Consider the following 15,543-nt stretch of genomic DNA (forward strand, 5'->3'; position numbering starts at 1 on the left):
CCATAACTCTCCATGTATATGTTTTTATTTTTATCTATTTATTTATTTCAATTTTTATTTTATCATTTATTTATTTTCTTAGTCATATTTATTTATTTATTGTAGTTGCTTATTATTACGTCCTTAGTATATTTCTTATATTATTTATCTACTATAAATTATTTATTTAAATGTTTTGATAATGTTTGTCCTCATTTCGATGTGTGCCTTTGTCCTGTCTTTGAATATCTGTCGCTTTGTTTTTTATTTTTTGTTTTTTTGTTTTTTTGTTTTTTTGTTCCTTTTCAATTGTTCATACTATTGGATGATAAATAGTTTTAAAAATCTTTGAAAAGTTCCTTTATTGAGCCTCAGTCTGCAATTGCAGACCAGGTGTCACTGCGTTGTTAATGTGTAATACCCCAAAGATCAGACTTTTTTAAAACTTAATTTATCATCAAATAGTATGAACAATTGAAAAAGGACAAAAAAACGGGGACAGAAAATTCCAAGACATGACAAAGGCACAAGTTTTGATGGCAGATAAGTTCACTGAATCTAATTTGAATAAAATTAAATAGCTGATAAACATTTTTCTCAACATAAGACAGAGACTCAAAATATATTTTGAATTAAATTAAAAATAATGGGAATGAAAGGGTTGCCTTGGACATTGTGACTTTATGTATATGGAATTTACCGAGTACCATGAAAAGATTAATTATGTTAAATGTATTATTGTGAGAAGGAGCCTAAACTAATAATTGTCTCATCAAAGTGAGACCTAAATGTAGTTTTAGCAAAAAGAAAAATTTCCAAATATTTCCAATAGATGATACAAAATGGACACTTAAATAAAATAAATGGATGATACTTTTTCTTTCTTTTTTTACAGAAGGAACAGCTGTCATCAATGTCAGAAAATGTGGGTATGTATGCATTAGTAGTATTATATTATTATTATATATTATAGTAGTATTCTCTAATTGTGTTAGAAATTTAAAATGTAGATGGCACATCTCTACTCCAGTTGGTCTCATTGAAGAGAGAGTTCACATGAGTCTTTCGATGAGGGGTTATTTTCCTTTTGCTGTAAAAACATCTTCTAATATGTTATTTGTACATTTGTAACTAATAAACTGTGATCCATCTAAGTGCCTGTTGAGGGTTTCAGACTGTTTGTGTGTTTGTGTCCCAGCCCCCTTTCTTTGGTCTTGGGTTGCACCAGGAAGTGAAGTGACGTTTCCACACTGGAAAAGTGACCCATCATCCAAATAAAACACCAACTACGCGGATGTAGGTTTGGATTCATCTTTATGGCAAACTTCACTGAACCAATATTAGTGAGGACTCTCCTTCTCGGTTATAGGTGTAATCATTTAGGTTTGTGGCGCTGCACAGATGCACAACACTCACCGTTGTTATTGGTTAGCATAGCTTTGGAGTTAGCTTGTTAGCGGTTTGCGTCCCAATTTTTGCATGGGTGGTCTCGTAGCACAGACACTGGAATCTGCGCGGTAGTTGAATTGTGTGTATTGTGATGACCATTTGAAGAAAAAGCAAAAGGTCTTGCGTGCATCACTTTTATGTTGGTTGCATTTCAAGCTCTAGCTAGCCAGAGGATTAATGATGTCCATAATAAGAGTTGGTTGTGACATGTGTCCCCCAGGTCAGCTTTTTGATGCAGAAGTTGGAGCTGAGTGGTTCAGCGGATGAGTAATCATGGACACCCTGTCCAGCCACAGCGCCTACCTCCTACAGCAGCTCCAGGAGCAGAGGATTCAGGGTCTGCTCTGTGACTGCATGCTGGTGGTCAAAGGTGTCTGCTTCAAAGCCCACAAAAATGTCCTGGCTGCATTCAGCTCCTATTTCAGGTGCCTTTTTATGTCTTCAAATACTCAATAGAGTGACACATCAGTGAATCTGTGACATATTTCCGACCTTAGCACTTACCTAAGTAATCTGTTGTAAAGTAGCATAACCAGGGTTCGTAGGGTGCTGAAATCCTTTGAATTAACTGGTAAGAAAGTATAAAAAGTTATAAAACCCTTTTGAAATATATATTTTTCCAGCGTGATTTACACATTTTGCTTCACAGCATTCAAGTTAAAGTTTTTTTACTTTAATTTCTGAAAACTAATAAAAAATTAAAAACTAGAATCTCAGGGTTGGAAAAGTGATGAATCCTCAGATTTAATATTTTGTGGAGGCCCCTTTTGCTGTTTGGATTTGTCTCTCCCAGCTTTGTGCACCTAGATTGGGAAATATTTCCCCATTCTTCCTGCAAAACTGTTTGAGTTCAGTCAAATTCTGTGGTGAGCGGCGATGGACTGCACTCTTCAAGTCCATTCACATATGTTCTGTAGGATTCAGGTCAGGGCTCTGACTCGGCCACTCTACAACATTCACCTTCCTGTCCTTTAGCCACTGTGTTCTGCCAAACATAGAGCTTAGAGTTCAGCCCCCCCAAAAGTTCAGTTTTGGTGTCATCTGACCATATACCTTTTGCCACATAGCATCAGAATCGTCAATATGGTTTTTGGCATACTTTAAATGAGACTCAGTGTGACATTTTTTACCAGAAGAGGCTTCTTTCTTGCCACCCTGCCATACATGTAGAACTTGTTAAATTGTTGTCACTTGCACAGATCGACCAACCTCTGCCATTAAGACTTGTAACTCCTTCAAGGTCACCATGGGCCTTTTGGTAGCTTGGCTATTTCAAAAGGGTATCATGACTTTCTATAGGCACTGTATTGATAAAATAGTTGATAATACAGATAATCGTCACAGCTCTGACGGCAAGTCCATTTACAGACATAACACGCTGGTTTCCTTTAATTTGTCCACCTTCCCTGGAAAGATGAACATCATTTTGCTTGTTTTATAGCACAATCACATCTAATTTAATGTGATGAACTAGTGAAATAATCAGTATACTGAACATACTGTTTGCACTGTATACAAATGTGTAGTTTTCCACAGCTGTGAGGTGCTACAAAATCAAGAAAATGTATCTTGAAATGCTTGAAAATGAATTTGAGTGTAGCAACCCTGCATAATGTAAAAAGCCCTGCTTTCTTTCCAGGTCCTTATTCCAAAATTCCCCCAGTCAGAAGAATGAGGTGTTCAACTTGGTCATCCAGGATGTCAGTGGCATCGGCCAAGTATTGGACTACATGTACACCTCCCATCTTGACATCAACCAAGATAATGTTCAAGCACTCCTGGACATTGCTCAGTGTTTGCAGGTTCCAAATGTCCAGAGCCTGTGCAACACTTTCCTCAAGCCTTGTCCTCCACCGGTGGAAATCCCGTCATTTTCTCTTCCAGGCATGCTGAGCTCTGAACACGACTGCCTCTTGGGGAGCAGTCTCCCTCATGATGTTGACCTCAACTGTCCCTCTGAAACCCAGAGGCCTGGATTCAGCAGTGACATGGACCACACCAAACGGATGCCTGTTTCTAATAGCAGCTCGAACTGTGACACAGCGAGCAGCACTCAGGCGCCTGTAGAAAAACAGCTTGTCCATGGCTACAAGCTCCGTAACTTCTACAGTAAGCAGTACTTCAAACAAAGCGCACTCGAGACTAATAATGCAGCCATAAATCCGTGCCCTTTGGTGCTGGTGGAAGAGCAACAGTGTCAGCTCAGGGTTAGCCAGGGTGGCAGCAACACCCCTGTATGCTCAGGAAACACAGTTCAGCCCAATCCTTCCTGCACATCTGTGGCTGTAGCAAAAAACCCTGTCTCTTCTTTAACACCCTCAGACAATTTAAACACCCCCAACTCTAACTCAGCAGACTCCATGCTCAGCAAGCATGTGCGCCCAAAGAAGTCCGTGTACCTGAAGAAATACAACTACCTCCGTTCTCAGAAGGCTTTGGAGGAGATGTTTGCTGAATCAGTGAGTGAACCTGTCCTCAGCTGTCCCAAAGAGAGTCATCAAGAAGAGTCTGTGGTCCGGACAGAAGCTCCAGAAGCTCCAACTGTTGAGGGCCTTAACACAGTCAGCGAGCAGGTTCCAGAGACGGCAATAGACGCACATCTTCCCAGTCCTCCACCTGTGAACCAAGAAGAGCAAAATGCGAAAACTGTGCCAGAGCCACCGCAGCAGATAGGAAACAAGCAGTATTGTTGTGAGGTGTGCGGAAAGATCTTCAAACACCCGAGCAACCTGGAGCTACACAAACGCTCACATACCGGTATTTACTGTTTAGCCTTATAATCACACATACGGTGCATTAAGACATTGTCCGTAATAACTAATTTCATCGTAGTATTATTTTCAGACACAACCCTAAATTTTGTTTTTTGCAGGTGAGAAGCCGTTTCAGTGTAATGTTTGTGGGAGAAACTTCTCACAGGTACCGTCTGATGTATTCAGGTTTTCAGTAGTTATTCTTAGATGGGAAAATTATATTGAGACAACTAACTGATTTTGTTTTACAGGCTGGAAATTTACAGACACATCTGCGACGACATTCTGGAGAGAAACCGTACATCTGTGAGTTATGTGGTAAAAGGTAAGGTACCTTTCATGTATCCATTTTCATCATGTATATTTCTATTTTTTGTCATTCCCATCTCCCTCTATAAGTCATTTTTTTGCCAGGTTGCTGATTTGTATGTGTGTGTGCATATCTTCCTTTACTAATTACTAGTTACTAGTTTCCAAAAGTTTGACAGTATACCATTATTTCAGGTATACCAATAATAAGCCAGCACATTATGATCCTACCTGTAGGCAATAATAACAAATTTGTGGTGATGACTGACCCACTAAATTATCTCTCATCTCATCTCATCTTCATCCGCTTATCTGGGGTCGGGTCGCGGGGGCAGCAGCTTTAGCAGGGGACCCCAAACTTCCCTTTCCTGGGCCACATTAACCAGCTCTAACTGGGGGATCCCGAGGCGTTCCCAGGCCAGTGTGGAGATATAATCTCTCCACCTAGTCCTGGGTCTTCCCCGAGGCCTCCTCCCAGCTGGACGTGCCTGGAACACCTCCCTAGGGAGGCGCCCGGGGGGCATCCTTACTAGATGCCCGAACCACCTCAACTGGCTCCTTTCAACGCTAAGGAGCAGCGGCTCTACTCCGAGTTCCTCACGGATGGCTAAACTTCTCACCCTATCTCTAAGGGAGACTCCAGCCACCCTCCTGAGAAAACCCATTTCGGCCGCTTGTACCCGCGACCTCGTTCTTTCGGTCATGACCTCACTAAATTAGAATAGACTAATTCTAATTTAGAGAGTTTAAACCACAGTTATGTGGTATTTCACCTGTATGCGAACAGCCCTAATAGTCCCTACAGTTGCCTATAGACTGAATATTTATCCATGTTTTCCAGCTTTACTGCATCAGGGGATGTCCACCGTCACAAAGTGGTCCACACGGGAGAGAAGCCACATCTGTGTGATATATGTGGTCGAGGTAAATGACTGCTCTAAACACAAGACATTTTCTTAATAACTTCCTTAATCCATGTATTCCTTACCCAGCAGTCCCATTCTTAAGTTGAACCATTTATGATGGTAGTGTGACCTGCTTAGTTCACAGACCCTGCTGGAAAATTGTGACACAGACTGGTGATTTATACACTGTACGTGTCTTATTGCTCAGGTTTTAACAACTTGAGTAATCTCAAGGAGCACAAGAGGACTCACACCGCAGACAAGACATTCACATGTGACCAGTGTGGAAAATCCTTCAACACGCACAGAAAGCTTCTGAAGCACAAGGCCCGGCACGCGGGGGAAAAACCACACAGCTGTGCCACCTGTGGTAAGGAACCATGTCTCTTTTGTTGGAAACATTATTCACATTGATTCAATGTTAGACAACAGTTGTATGAAACACTATTCTAGGCCTGAAATAATCAACAGAAAATTGAGATTGAGTTGAGATTGAAATTTTTATTTTGAACATGTAAAAACAAAAGAAAACGGAAATTGTCACAGGAAATAATGAAAAGCATGTTCGAAAAGGAGTGGGAAGAAGTTTGCATTAATCTAATCCCACCCCATCTCCATCATTTTAATTAAGCTTCCTTATTCATAATTTTCTATAAATAGAATATATTACTTATATGTTCATATCAAATATATACATAATAATTGAAGTATAGTATCTATAATATAGTATAGTATATAATACAACTATAATAATTCCCTAAAAAATAAATACAAAAAACTTTTACAAACTAATAAATAAACTAAATAAATAAACAATTAACACCCAATGATCATCAAACACCCTAATCCCTGCAAGAATCATTTCCTCCATAACCTGTTTTTAAATTTTTTTGGTTGTACGCACCATTCTCAATTTTAATAGAAACAATCCCTGTAATAAATAAGTCCCTTCTCTTTGGGTGAACATTCTTTGAGTATTTGCAGGTAGTTTTTTTTTTTTTTTTGCTTTAAACTGTGCGGTTTGAAATTCAACCAGATCCGTCAGTTTGAGTATTTCTGGCTGTACGAATAATGAGTTTGTATGATACCTATAACCAGCATTGAAAATGGTCTGTATAGCTATTTCCTGCAGAATAAACAGTGAATGTAAAGTACTTTTGTTATTATTGCCCCAAACCTTTACACAGTAACTTAAATAAAAATTAATCTGCAACTTATTTGATTATATGTCGTTTAAGTAATTTTTTAAGCATAATTAATACTAATGCTGCAATTTCCCAGCTTGGGATCAAAAAGTATTTCTATTCTATTCTATTCTATTCTATAAACAAGGTTCCAGCTTCTCAGTTGAGGATTTGTTCCTCTTTTTTTAATCTCATTTGATTATAAACTGCCTATTTTCAAAAGGAATAAAAATGCTTGAGCCATGTTGTGAACTCTCCCAGTAAAGCTTCATAATTTTTTTCATATGAAATATACTTTTGAATTTGGTATGACTGTAGCTCATGTCTGCACACAGTTTAACACTCAGTTTATGATTTCTTAATTAATGTAGGGAAGTGCTTCATTGGCTCAGGGGACCTGCAGCGTCACATTAGGTCGCACACTGGCGAGAAACCCTACATCTGCAATGCCTGTGGAAAGAGCTTTACCCGCTCTGCCATGTTGAGAAGACACAACAACATGCACTGCAAGGGTGCTCCCGCTGACAGCCCGGTCACAGACAACTCTGACCCACCTCGCAGCTCAGACGAAGCGGCCTCGTTCCCCAAACCTGTAAGCCACCTTAAACCTCCTGCTGTAACCAGTGACCAGCATTTCCCCAACATGATGCCTCATGCAGGGTTAGAGAAACCCTCATCGCCTACTCCAACACCACCACAACCAACACCACATATAGAGACTCCATCTCCCAGCATGCACCTCAGCCCAGCTTCTTCCCCCACCCCACTGCCAGAGCTGCGCTCGCTGGTACCCCATCACCTCCTCCCCTCCAACCACCAGGAGAGAAGTGCAGCCCTGACTGCCACAGACCACATGAAGCTTACCAAACCCCACCTGTCTCAGGAGCCTGTGTATGGTCCGTATGTGGAGAATGGGAATACGTCAGTGGAGATGGACAGAGGTGTGGGGGGGAGGCCCTACCTTCCTCCCACAGACAATAACTGCAGCTCAGTCACTTCTTCTAGCAGGCCCAATAGTGGGTCCTACAGGTCCACTGAAGGTCAGTTTATCTCCAGTGTTACTCTGTGGGGCCTGGCAATGAAAACTCTGCAGAATGATAATGACATGGAGCAGTAATATGTTGCATCTTATAAGATATTAGATAAGCACAACATAGGCAGTTGTGAGGGGGTGAACTTTCTCCTGATGTTTAGTTATTTTATTTGTTACCCTCTAGCTTTTTATTAATCTTACTCATGGCAAAACCATGGTATCTCCTAAGATGAAGCAAATATGAAATAGTTATAATACAGTTTGAATTTATTCATAACTGGATATGTTTTATTTTTGTGTTCAGTTTTCACCATCACTCATAATCAAGTGCTTCCAAGTTTTCTTAAAGAAATCCTAAGAATCGGAGAACATTATGGTGATGCTTTTCTGGCCAGACTCTAGTCAGTGATGTCACAGCAGGTGTCCTCAATCAGATGTCACCATGTGTATCAATCTTGAACATTTGACGCTCTCAGAGGGCAGCTCAGCGGTTGTATGCTGCCCTCTGTGATTCATTGTGGATTTACTGTTTAAGACTGTAAACATCCCAGGATGCATTTCAGCTCCTAAAAGTGTTAAATACACTCTTTCACTTCATGTGTTGCACTTAAACTTGTATAAATGTAGATGTTCAACTAGTGTCAAATGTTGATGTATTATAAGAAAAAAGATGTACATTATATTTAATTTATTTGCCACTGATATTATAATAAAACATATCTCATTACATCATTTGCTTCTCATTTGTTTACAGTAAAGTAGTGCAGAAGCTGTCGAGTGTTGTGATAAGTTTTCAGTCATAACAACAAATACTTTTATTAAGATGCCCCTATCAGAAATCAGAAATCACATCTCTCAGTAACACTCTGGCTGACATGCATGAAAATTGATTTGAAGACCAGTCAACTATAGGCAAGACGTGACAAATCAGATTCGACTATGAACATATTTAGTCGGGGACGACCCCATAGTTCTAATCAAGGCCTCAGGTTAAATGATCTTTCACTATCCCGTCAATAATGTTACACATTGTTTACACAATATGCAAACATATTATTTGTTCCATCATCTGCCACCCCGGCCCCTGAGTGTGCCAGTCAGGTACTAAATTCCCGGGCCACTTTTTTGCCCAAGTCCGCCCCTGGTTAAGGGTATGGTGTATCTGACATAGAATGAATTAAAGATGTAGAAATTATCTACGAACTAAATAGAAATCAAAGAATAAAATTTAACAGATTAGGAGAATTAAAGACGTCAAACTTATCTATAAACTAAGAAGGAATTTAAAATGTAGAACTTATCCACAAACTAATTAGAAACTAAAGAGTAAAGATTTATCAGATTAGAAGGAATTAAAATTAGTTTTTTGAAGAAGGAAATAAAAGTTGAAAGTTAGGTTGAAAGGTCAGGCAATCACCAAGTAATATCAATATAGCCTATGTTTAGCATTAAAATGTAGTTCTTATAGCTGTTAATTGATCTTATTTTAAGGCAATATACTATTCCCCTGCTAGATCAAGATCACCTGTTTCGTGAACAAATTTAATTTAAATGTGTTTTACATATTCTGTCTGGTTTATGTCACTATAGGCTACCTGTAACACCTGGCCAAATTAGGTCAGGAGGTCAAAATGTTTGGAACCAGAATAACAAATAAAGCAGTTTACCTGGTGGCCCCTTAATGCACCACATTTTCTGTCATCTCTATGTTTCCTTAGTTTGGTGTAATGAAGACGACACAAGGCCCCCAACTGTTGTTCCATGAAAGATCTGGATAAAGCTGTTTATCCAGCATTAGATGATCTTGGGCGCAGCAACCCTGTTGAAAATACACCACAGACTATACTTACTGTATAATTCATTAACATTACTACCCCGTCACTTAAAGAAGTAAACAGTAGCCTACCTGAAGTGTACGTTATGAATGAAAACCTAAATAAACCTCAGGGTTGGTAATCTATGATATTCCTTGACTATATAATATTTGTAACAGAAATGGTAGCATTTTTTTGCAACAAAAAGTGATATCAAGTGAAATGTAGTGTTGTGAATGTGCAGAGGCGGATTAATACACAGGCGGGCCTAGGCTGCTGCCTAGGGGCCCCAGGTGTGCAGGGGCCCTGCATTGGCCATCTCATCTCATCTCATCTTCATCCGCTTATCCGGGGTCGGGTCGCGGGGCCCTGCATTGGCCAGACTATTCTAATTTTTTTTTTAATTTACTACACTGGGGGGGTTGCCTCCTATTGGGGCACTTAGAAATTTAGTCACTGATTGGATGGATATGGGACACATTTACCCAATCAGCTGCTATCAAGTGGTGGGTTCATAAGCAGTTTTGTTGCCAAATGATACGTCACCCACTGTTTCTACACAGTACACCGGCAAAATGTTAGGAAGAAATGTAATAGTGGAGCACAAAAGGAAAAGCATAACAATGGGACCAAGATCTAAGGTCTAAAATTCCCAAATTGACAGGATTTTTCAAGATTGCAGGCTCTTCTTCTGTTCTAGTTTTTTTCTGATACAGCATGATTAATAATGTGAGGGGCCCAAACAAACAGTAACCTAGGGGCCATGGCCAACTTAATCCGCCACTGTTAATGTGTTCATTGCAGCTTTTAGACTTATGTTGTCCTCCAGTTATACACAGTCCAGTGCAGTAGGTGGCGGTATGACCCAAAGTAACATAGGGTATCACTGGCATTTAGCAAAGGCTGATGCACTATATGGTACACTTAGCATTCAAAGAGCGAGATAACCAACCAACAGGCAGGTTGAAAGATGGCTAACGCTACTCTTCAGTCGTTCAACGTCTTTCTGACGGAAAGATTGACCGCAGCTGCCGTGGACATCTATGGCTTCGTTGAGAAGACAATAACAGACTACCAGGAGGAGGTGTACCAAACGAAACTGGAGAACCAGAGGCTGCAGCGGCTGCTGGATCTGGTCTACAAACCAGAGATAAGACTGCACAGGGCAGGTATGTTTCTCAGTTTGCACTGCACGTAACCATCGGCCAGTTAGCTTTACAATAAACCATTCACATTAACACACATCAGGTAACAGCGTATAAAGTTAGGGCGTTGCTTTTGATACATTCAGCTCCGTTAGTAAGCCACGTCCGTTTCTGTTTCAGCTCTATAGCCCATCTGTCAAGAGGATAAACCAACCCCGTCCATTTTCAAAATAAAATCTATAATACATCTTATCTGGCAGCCTGCTGTGACAAAATTACATTCGTCGGCTACATGGAAACACATTAATGTATTATTTTTAAATGCATCACATCTTCTTAAAAGGGAAATTTTACATTTAAGGTAGCATAAGTTTAACAGTTCATTCTGGTAACAGTAAAGGTATTAACATAATCATAGTTTTGTGTAGAGGAAAAAGGCCAGACATACTTGTAAATATGTTTATTAAAAGGGTTAATATGTTTTGGGAGCTACCTGTAGAACATATATACAATGTGTGTGCGTGTGTGTGTGTGCGTGTGTGTGTTTGTGTGTGTTGGGAGGGTTACTTTAAAATGTATTCCCCACAGATTACTAATTACATGTCCTAAAATGTAATCTGTAATGTATTCCCTTGGATTACTTAAGTAAAGTAATGCATTCTGAATACTTTGGGATTACTTTTAGTTTACTTTGAAATGGTCTACTCTAGTTGAACGTGTTTATCTGGGACACTGATTTTAGTTCACACTTGCATTAGATAAGATGTTGGACAACCTAACTCAAGTTGTGACTGTCGGAGAACATGGTCAATATGAAGCGCCTGACAACCTAACTCAAGTTCTAACAGTCCGAGAGCACATCGACTATGGGATAACAGCACAAGATTTGCAGTATCTAGTGTATATATAAAAAAGAAAAAACATGCTCTTCTGTAATATTTGCTGTCTGCCTTTTATGAGAAAAGGCGAGGTAAAACTGCACCTCGCAGAACATGCAAACTTACAAAAGTCTGCATCAAAGTGTTCACTTGCTATGTATGTGGTAAAATAACAGACTCAAGGAGTCATATGATCTGCCACATGAGAACACACACGGGCGAGAAACCATTTGCATGTCCCATTTGTTGTAACAGGTACAAACTGAAAGGTCATATCAAAGAGCATATGAGGACTCACACTGGAGGAAGGCTGTACACCTGCTACATATCTGGGCAAACATTCAACAGATCGTCCACCATGAGTAAACACGCCAGGAGCAAACCCAGGGAGAGCGCGTTCAAGTGTATTCACCGCAGCCAGCGCTTTCCTCTGCTTGTTGTGCTTAAACAGCACAAAGATGTCTACGATGTCACCTTACCTGTATGAAGTACTGTAGGAGCCATGTAGTGTTGTTGTGTGTCAAATCCGGGGAAGAGTCAGGTGGGGTGGTACATTAGCAGAGTAATTAAAGTTCCTACTTTGCTGACTGCGTTTGTACGCTAATGTACACTGTTTTTGGATGATTTGGGGCCTTTTTGTGGGATTATTTCACTGTCTATTTATAGTTCAATAAACACCTGTGAATCGGCATTCCTCTGGAGCCTAATTTTATCATTCAGAAGCTCGTCCGGCAACCCAAATGTTCCCCTTGCTTAGCCTCTTGGCGACACAGTTCCATCAGTCGCCTAACAAGTACTGTAGCTGCAGCAGTGCTGATACTGACTACTATAATTCAGAAGCTACACCAAGTCTGATGACTTCTTTGTAGCTCGATTTTTTATTTATTTTTTATACCACTCACATGTTCCTGATGAGTCCCTGTATTCTGCTTCAAATCTAACATGTAATACGTTTATCGTAGAGATATACTGAAACACTCAATGTACAAAGCAAATACTGTAGTTAAACAACTGCTGGACTTTGACAAACTTTGCATAAAGCTACGTCTGCAAATACATTGCATCAAAAGAATTTCTAAAAAGTAGCTTTTCAACTTTGTTTTTGACTGTTGTACTTAACTTAAATTCTGCCTTAAATTATGTGACTTTGTTCTTATTGGCTTGTTATAAAATGCCTGTAATGCACTTTTTTGAAAAGTGAAATGCCAATAAAGCTACAGTACATGTCATTAATGCTGTAGTTTGCGATGAAGGTCTAAATTATGACTAATTAGAATAATGCTGACACTGCATTTTTGATGCAGATACCAATATTGATATGAAGGACCTCTAAAGGGGATGCCATAGATTTAACAGTTTACAGGTTGATGAGAATATGAGAAAAAAGTTGTGTAAAGCCTTTTTGTGTCTCCAGAGGTGCTTGTTTGATGTCTGATAAATTGCCTCAAGTGATGTCACTTGAGTCCGCAAAGGTTGTGTCCTGATTATCACAGCTATGTTTTCACTATCGTGCCACTGCGAGTTAGGGTGTCTTCCCGCTAACCGGTAGAACAAAAAACATTTGCCTTTCTATTATCGAGCCAAGAGCCCTGCACTATTTTTCTAAAACCCGCCCACAACATACAGCTGTGTAAACGCCACCGATTCATCCAATGTGGATAACATAAAATAACCACACTTGAATACAGATAAGGTCATAAAGCAACCCACAACACAAGTAAAATTGGGCTAACATTAAGATGTGTTGAGGTGAATCACTTTCCATTTAGCTAGCTAAATAAATTAACCAATGTATGGTGGTGTCCCAAACCACGTGGACTCTCCAACGGCATTAATCCCAGAAACAGAAGTCTGTCAGTCTGAAGAATGGCCCTCTGACCAAAAGTCCAGACCCGCTCTGCAAATCACACTGGAGTTGCTGGAATTGACTGATAGCCAAGTTTCTAGAGTCTGTTAACATATTAGCCTAATGTCACACAGCCGATACTCCTAAATCATGTATGACTTTGTGTGATGTCTAAAGAAAGACTTTTCATTTCAGGTGATATTTAACATGATTTAATTTGGTATTATTTATAGCTCCATGACCATGTGAATAAATATTCACCTGAAAACTGTCCCCAACACAGCCTCAACGCAGCACGATTTTGTGTCAATGGAAAGTCGACTGGCTTTGGCACAGTTGAGCTTACACAATTCTGGCGCAGTAGTGGAAAGACGGATAATATGGTAATATGCTAGCTTTGAAGCAAATTTCAGAGGGAGCAGGACTGTATAGAAAGTCAATGGAAAGACATAAATGGTTGGAACAATAGGCCGTATGCTATATGGATGAATTCTCCATGATGTCACCCATAGGTTTCTGAAGAGCCGTTGTGACGCTCAATGTGAAATGTGAAATGTTTCAACTTGGGCAAACGTTTTGCTGTTTAATCTTAAAGATTTAGGCCTCTACTATAAATCTGCCATGTGAGCTGTCACACAAACACAGTTTTTACAATACTAGCTAACAACAGCTAATCTCTGTACAGTTGGTAGATTGGCTGTTTGGAGAGAATAAACACAGACTGCAAAAACACTCCAGCAATCAAATTTGAGTCAGTTGCATTGAATCTTATGAGATCTACTACTTCTGGGATTACAGTATACTGCGTTCATTAGAAGGTGGTTACAGGCAGCACACCTTTATGTATTCAGATACAGTTCACGCATCCTTTAAATTCACTCCCCAAAACGAAGCAGTAATTGATTGTCATTGTCATGTTTTGGTGTAACACACATACACAAGAAAACAGTTTCATTTTTGAGGCCCTTCCATTCTTGACTAGTTTGTCCCTTCATGAAGCTGAAACTGATCTCAAAGGTAAAATTGACGATCGGAGCACTATTTCGGTGATGACGTCTGTGCGTACTACAAATGTAATACATATCTGTTTCCATTATTACAGATACCAAACAGCCAACTGCACATACATCCTTGGAGGAAATTCACCCTAAACAGCTGGATTGGGGCATGGGTGCGTGCCAGGATGAGCCAGGACCCTCCCAGATTAAAGAGGAGCAGGAGCAGCAGAAGGAGGAACTGTGGATCAACGGGATCGATGAGCCACCTTCAGCAGAGGAAAGCGATGATGGTGATGCTTTGACGAGAGAACTCATCAAAACAGTGCAGGAGTTAGAAGACTGTAGAGCAGCAGAGGAGGGCAGAGAGCCAAAGCAAACCCCTGAAGAGGATCCAGAGCAATCTGAAGAGAAAGAGAAGACAAGTACCACCTTATACCGCTGCCACATATGTAACTACATATTCACAAAAAAAACAGTGCTCACATGGCACCTCAAGACGCATGAAAGCAAGTCACATGACAGCAAGGGAAACTTTGACTGTCACATATGTGGCAAACACATACCCTGTCAGAGCAATCTGCAGAACCATATGAGAGTACACACAGGAGAGAGACCCTACAGCTGCCACTTCTGTGGCAAGTGTTTTAAACTGAAAGGACACATGACAGAACATATAAGAACTCACACAGGAGAGAAGCCTTTCAGCTGTCACATCTGTGACAAATCTTTCAACAGGGGTTCAACTTTAAGGAAACACGTTTTAGCCAAACATAAAGAGGAGAGACCATACAAATGTGGGGATTGTGACGAGTTATTTACTGAAAGGCTGCTGATGAAGAGGCACATGCGAAAAGTTCACGGAGTTAAACTGTCCACGAGTCAAAGTCCTGCCTAGAACTTCGGAACAGACATCTTTAATGATGCATGTTGCTAGTTGTCTGAAATCTGAGTAGAGAATAGGGCTAGGTTTCTTTTGAAATGTCTCGATGCTAGTGCCAGTGAGTTAGCAGATTTTATTTAATTTTTTCAAGATGTTGCTTTGACGATTGGAAATGCAGTATACTACAAAACCGTTTTTTTTTACATGAAGAGAAACTTCTCAAATGTTTATTGTTGTCTAACATAAATAGTCATACAAGAACTTTACATACATGAAATACCATATATCTAGAATTGCCAAAAATATTATTTAGAGGTCCCATATTGTAAAAAGTGAGATTTCAATGTCATTTTTGATCATAAAGCAGGTT

General features: G+C 39.9%; 2 protein-coding genes across 2 annotated transcripts; both read left to right on the plus strand.

The window, feature by feature from the left end:
- The first annotated feature begins 1,654 nt into the window (after positions 1–1,654).
- On the plus strand, positions 1,655–8,012 carry zbtb49 (zinc finger and BTB domain containing 49). The gene is made up of 7 exons (XM_083939288.1): positions 1,655–1,853; positions 3,068–4,185; positions 4,301–4,347; positions 4,433–4,506; positions 5,332–5,414; positions 5,604–5,765; positions 6,951–8,012. Exons 1-7 carry the CDS (start codon positions 1,702–1,704, stop codon positions 7,694–7,696), a joined length of 2,382 nt encoding a protein of 793 aa, XP_083795414.1. The 5' UTR covers positions 1,655–1,701; the 3' UTR covers positions 7,697–8,012.
- Positions 8,013–10,396: 2,384 nt separating this feature from the next.
- On the plus strand, positions 10,397–15,188 carry LOC310965188 (uncharacterized protein; the record flags this gene model as incomplete). The annotated part of the gene is made up of 2 exons (XM_083938665.1): positions 10,397–10,595; positions 14,398–15,188. The coding sequence occupies 2 exons, from the start codon at positions 10,397–10,399 to the stop codon at positions 15,186–15,188; spliced, it is 990 nt and encodes a 329-aa protein (XP_083794791.1).
- Between the last annotated feature and the right edge of the window lie 355 nt (positions 15,189–15,543).

This window comes from Echiichthys vipera, assembly GCF_963691815.1.
Source record: "Echiichthys vipera genome assembly, chromosome: X".
In the NCBI taxonomy this organism is placed as follows: domain Eukaryota; kingdom Metazoa; phylum Chordata; class Actinopteri; order Perciformes; family Trachinidae; genus Echiichthys; species Echiichthys vipera.

Bases quoted from the DNA above. Each gene is read 5' to 3' on its own strand.
- zbtb49 (XM_083939288.1), top strand. From the start codon at position 1,702: ATGGACACCCTGTCCAGCCACAGCGCCTACCTCCTACAGCAGCTCCAG. The intron at 4,186-4,300 runs GTATTTACTGTT...TGTTTTTTGCAG, and splicing joins ACACAAACGCTCACATACCG to GTGAGAAGCCGTTTCAGTGT. The intron at 5,766-6,950 runs GTAAGGAACCAT...TAATTAATGTAG, and splicing joins ACACAGCTGTGCCACCTGTG to GGAAGTGCTTCATTGGCTCA.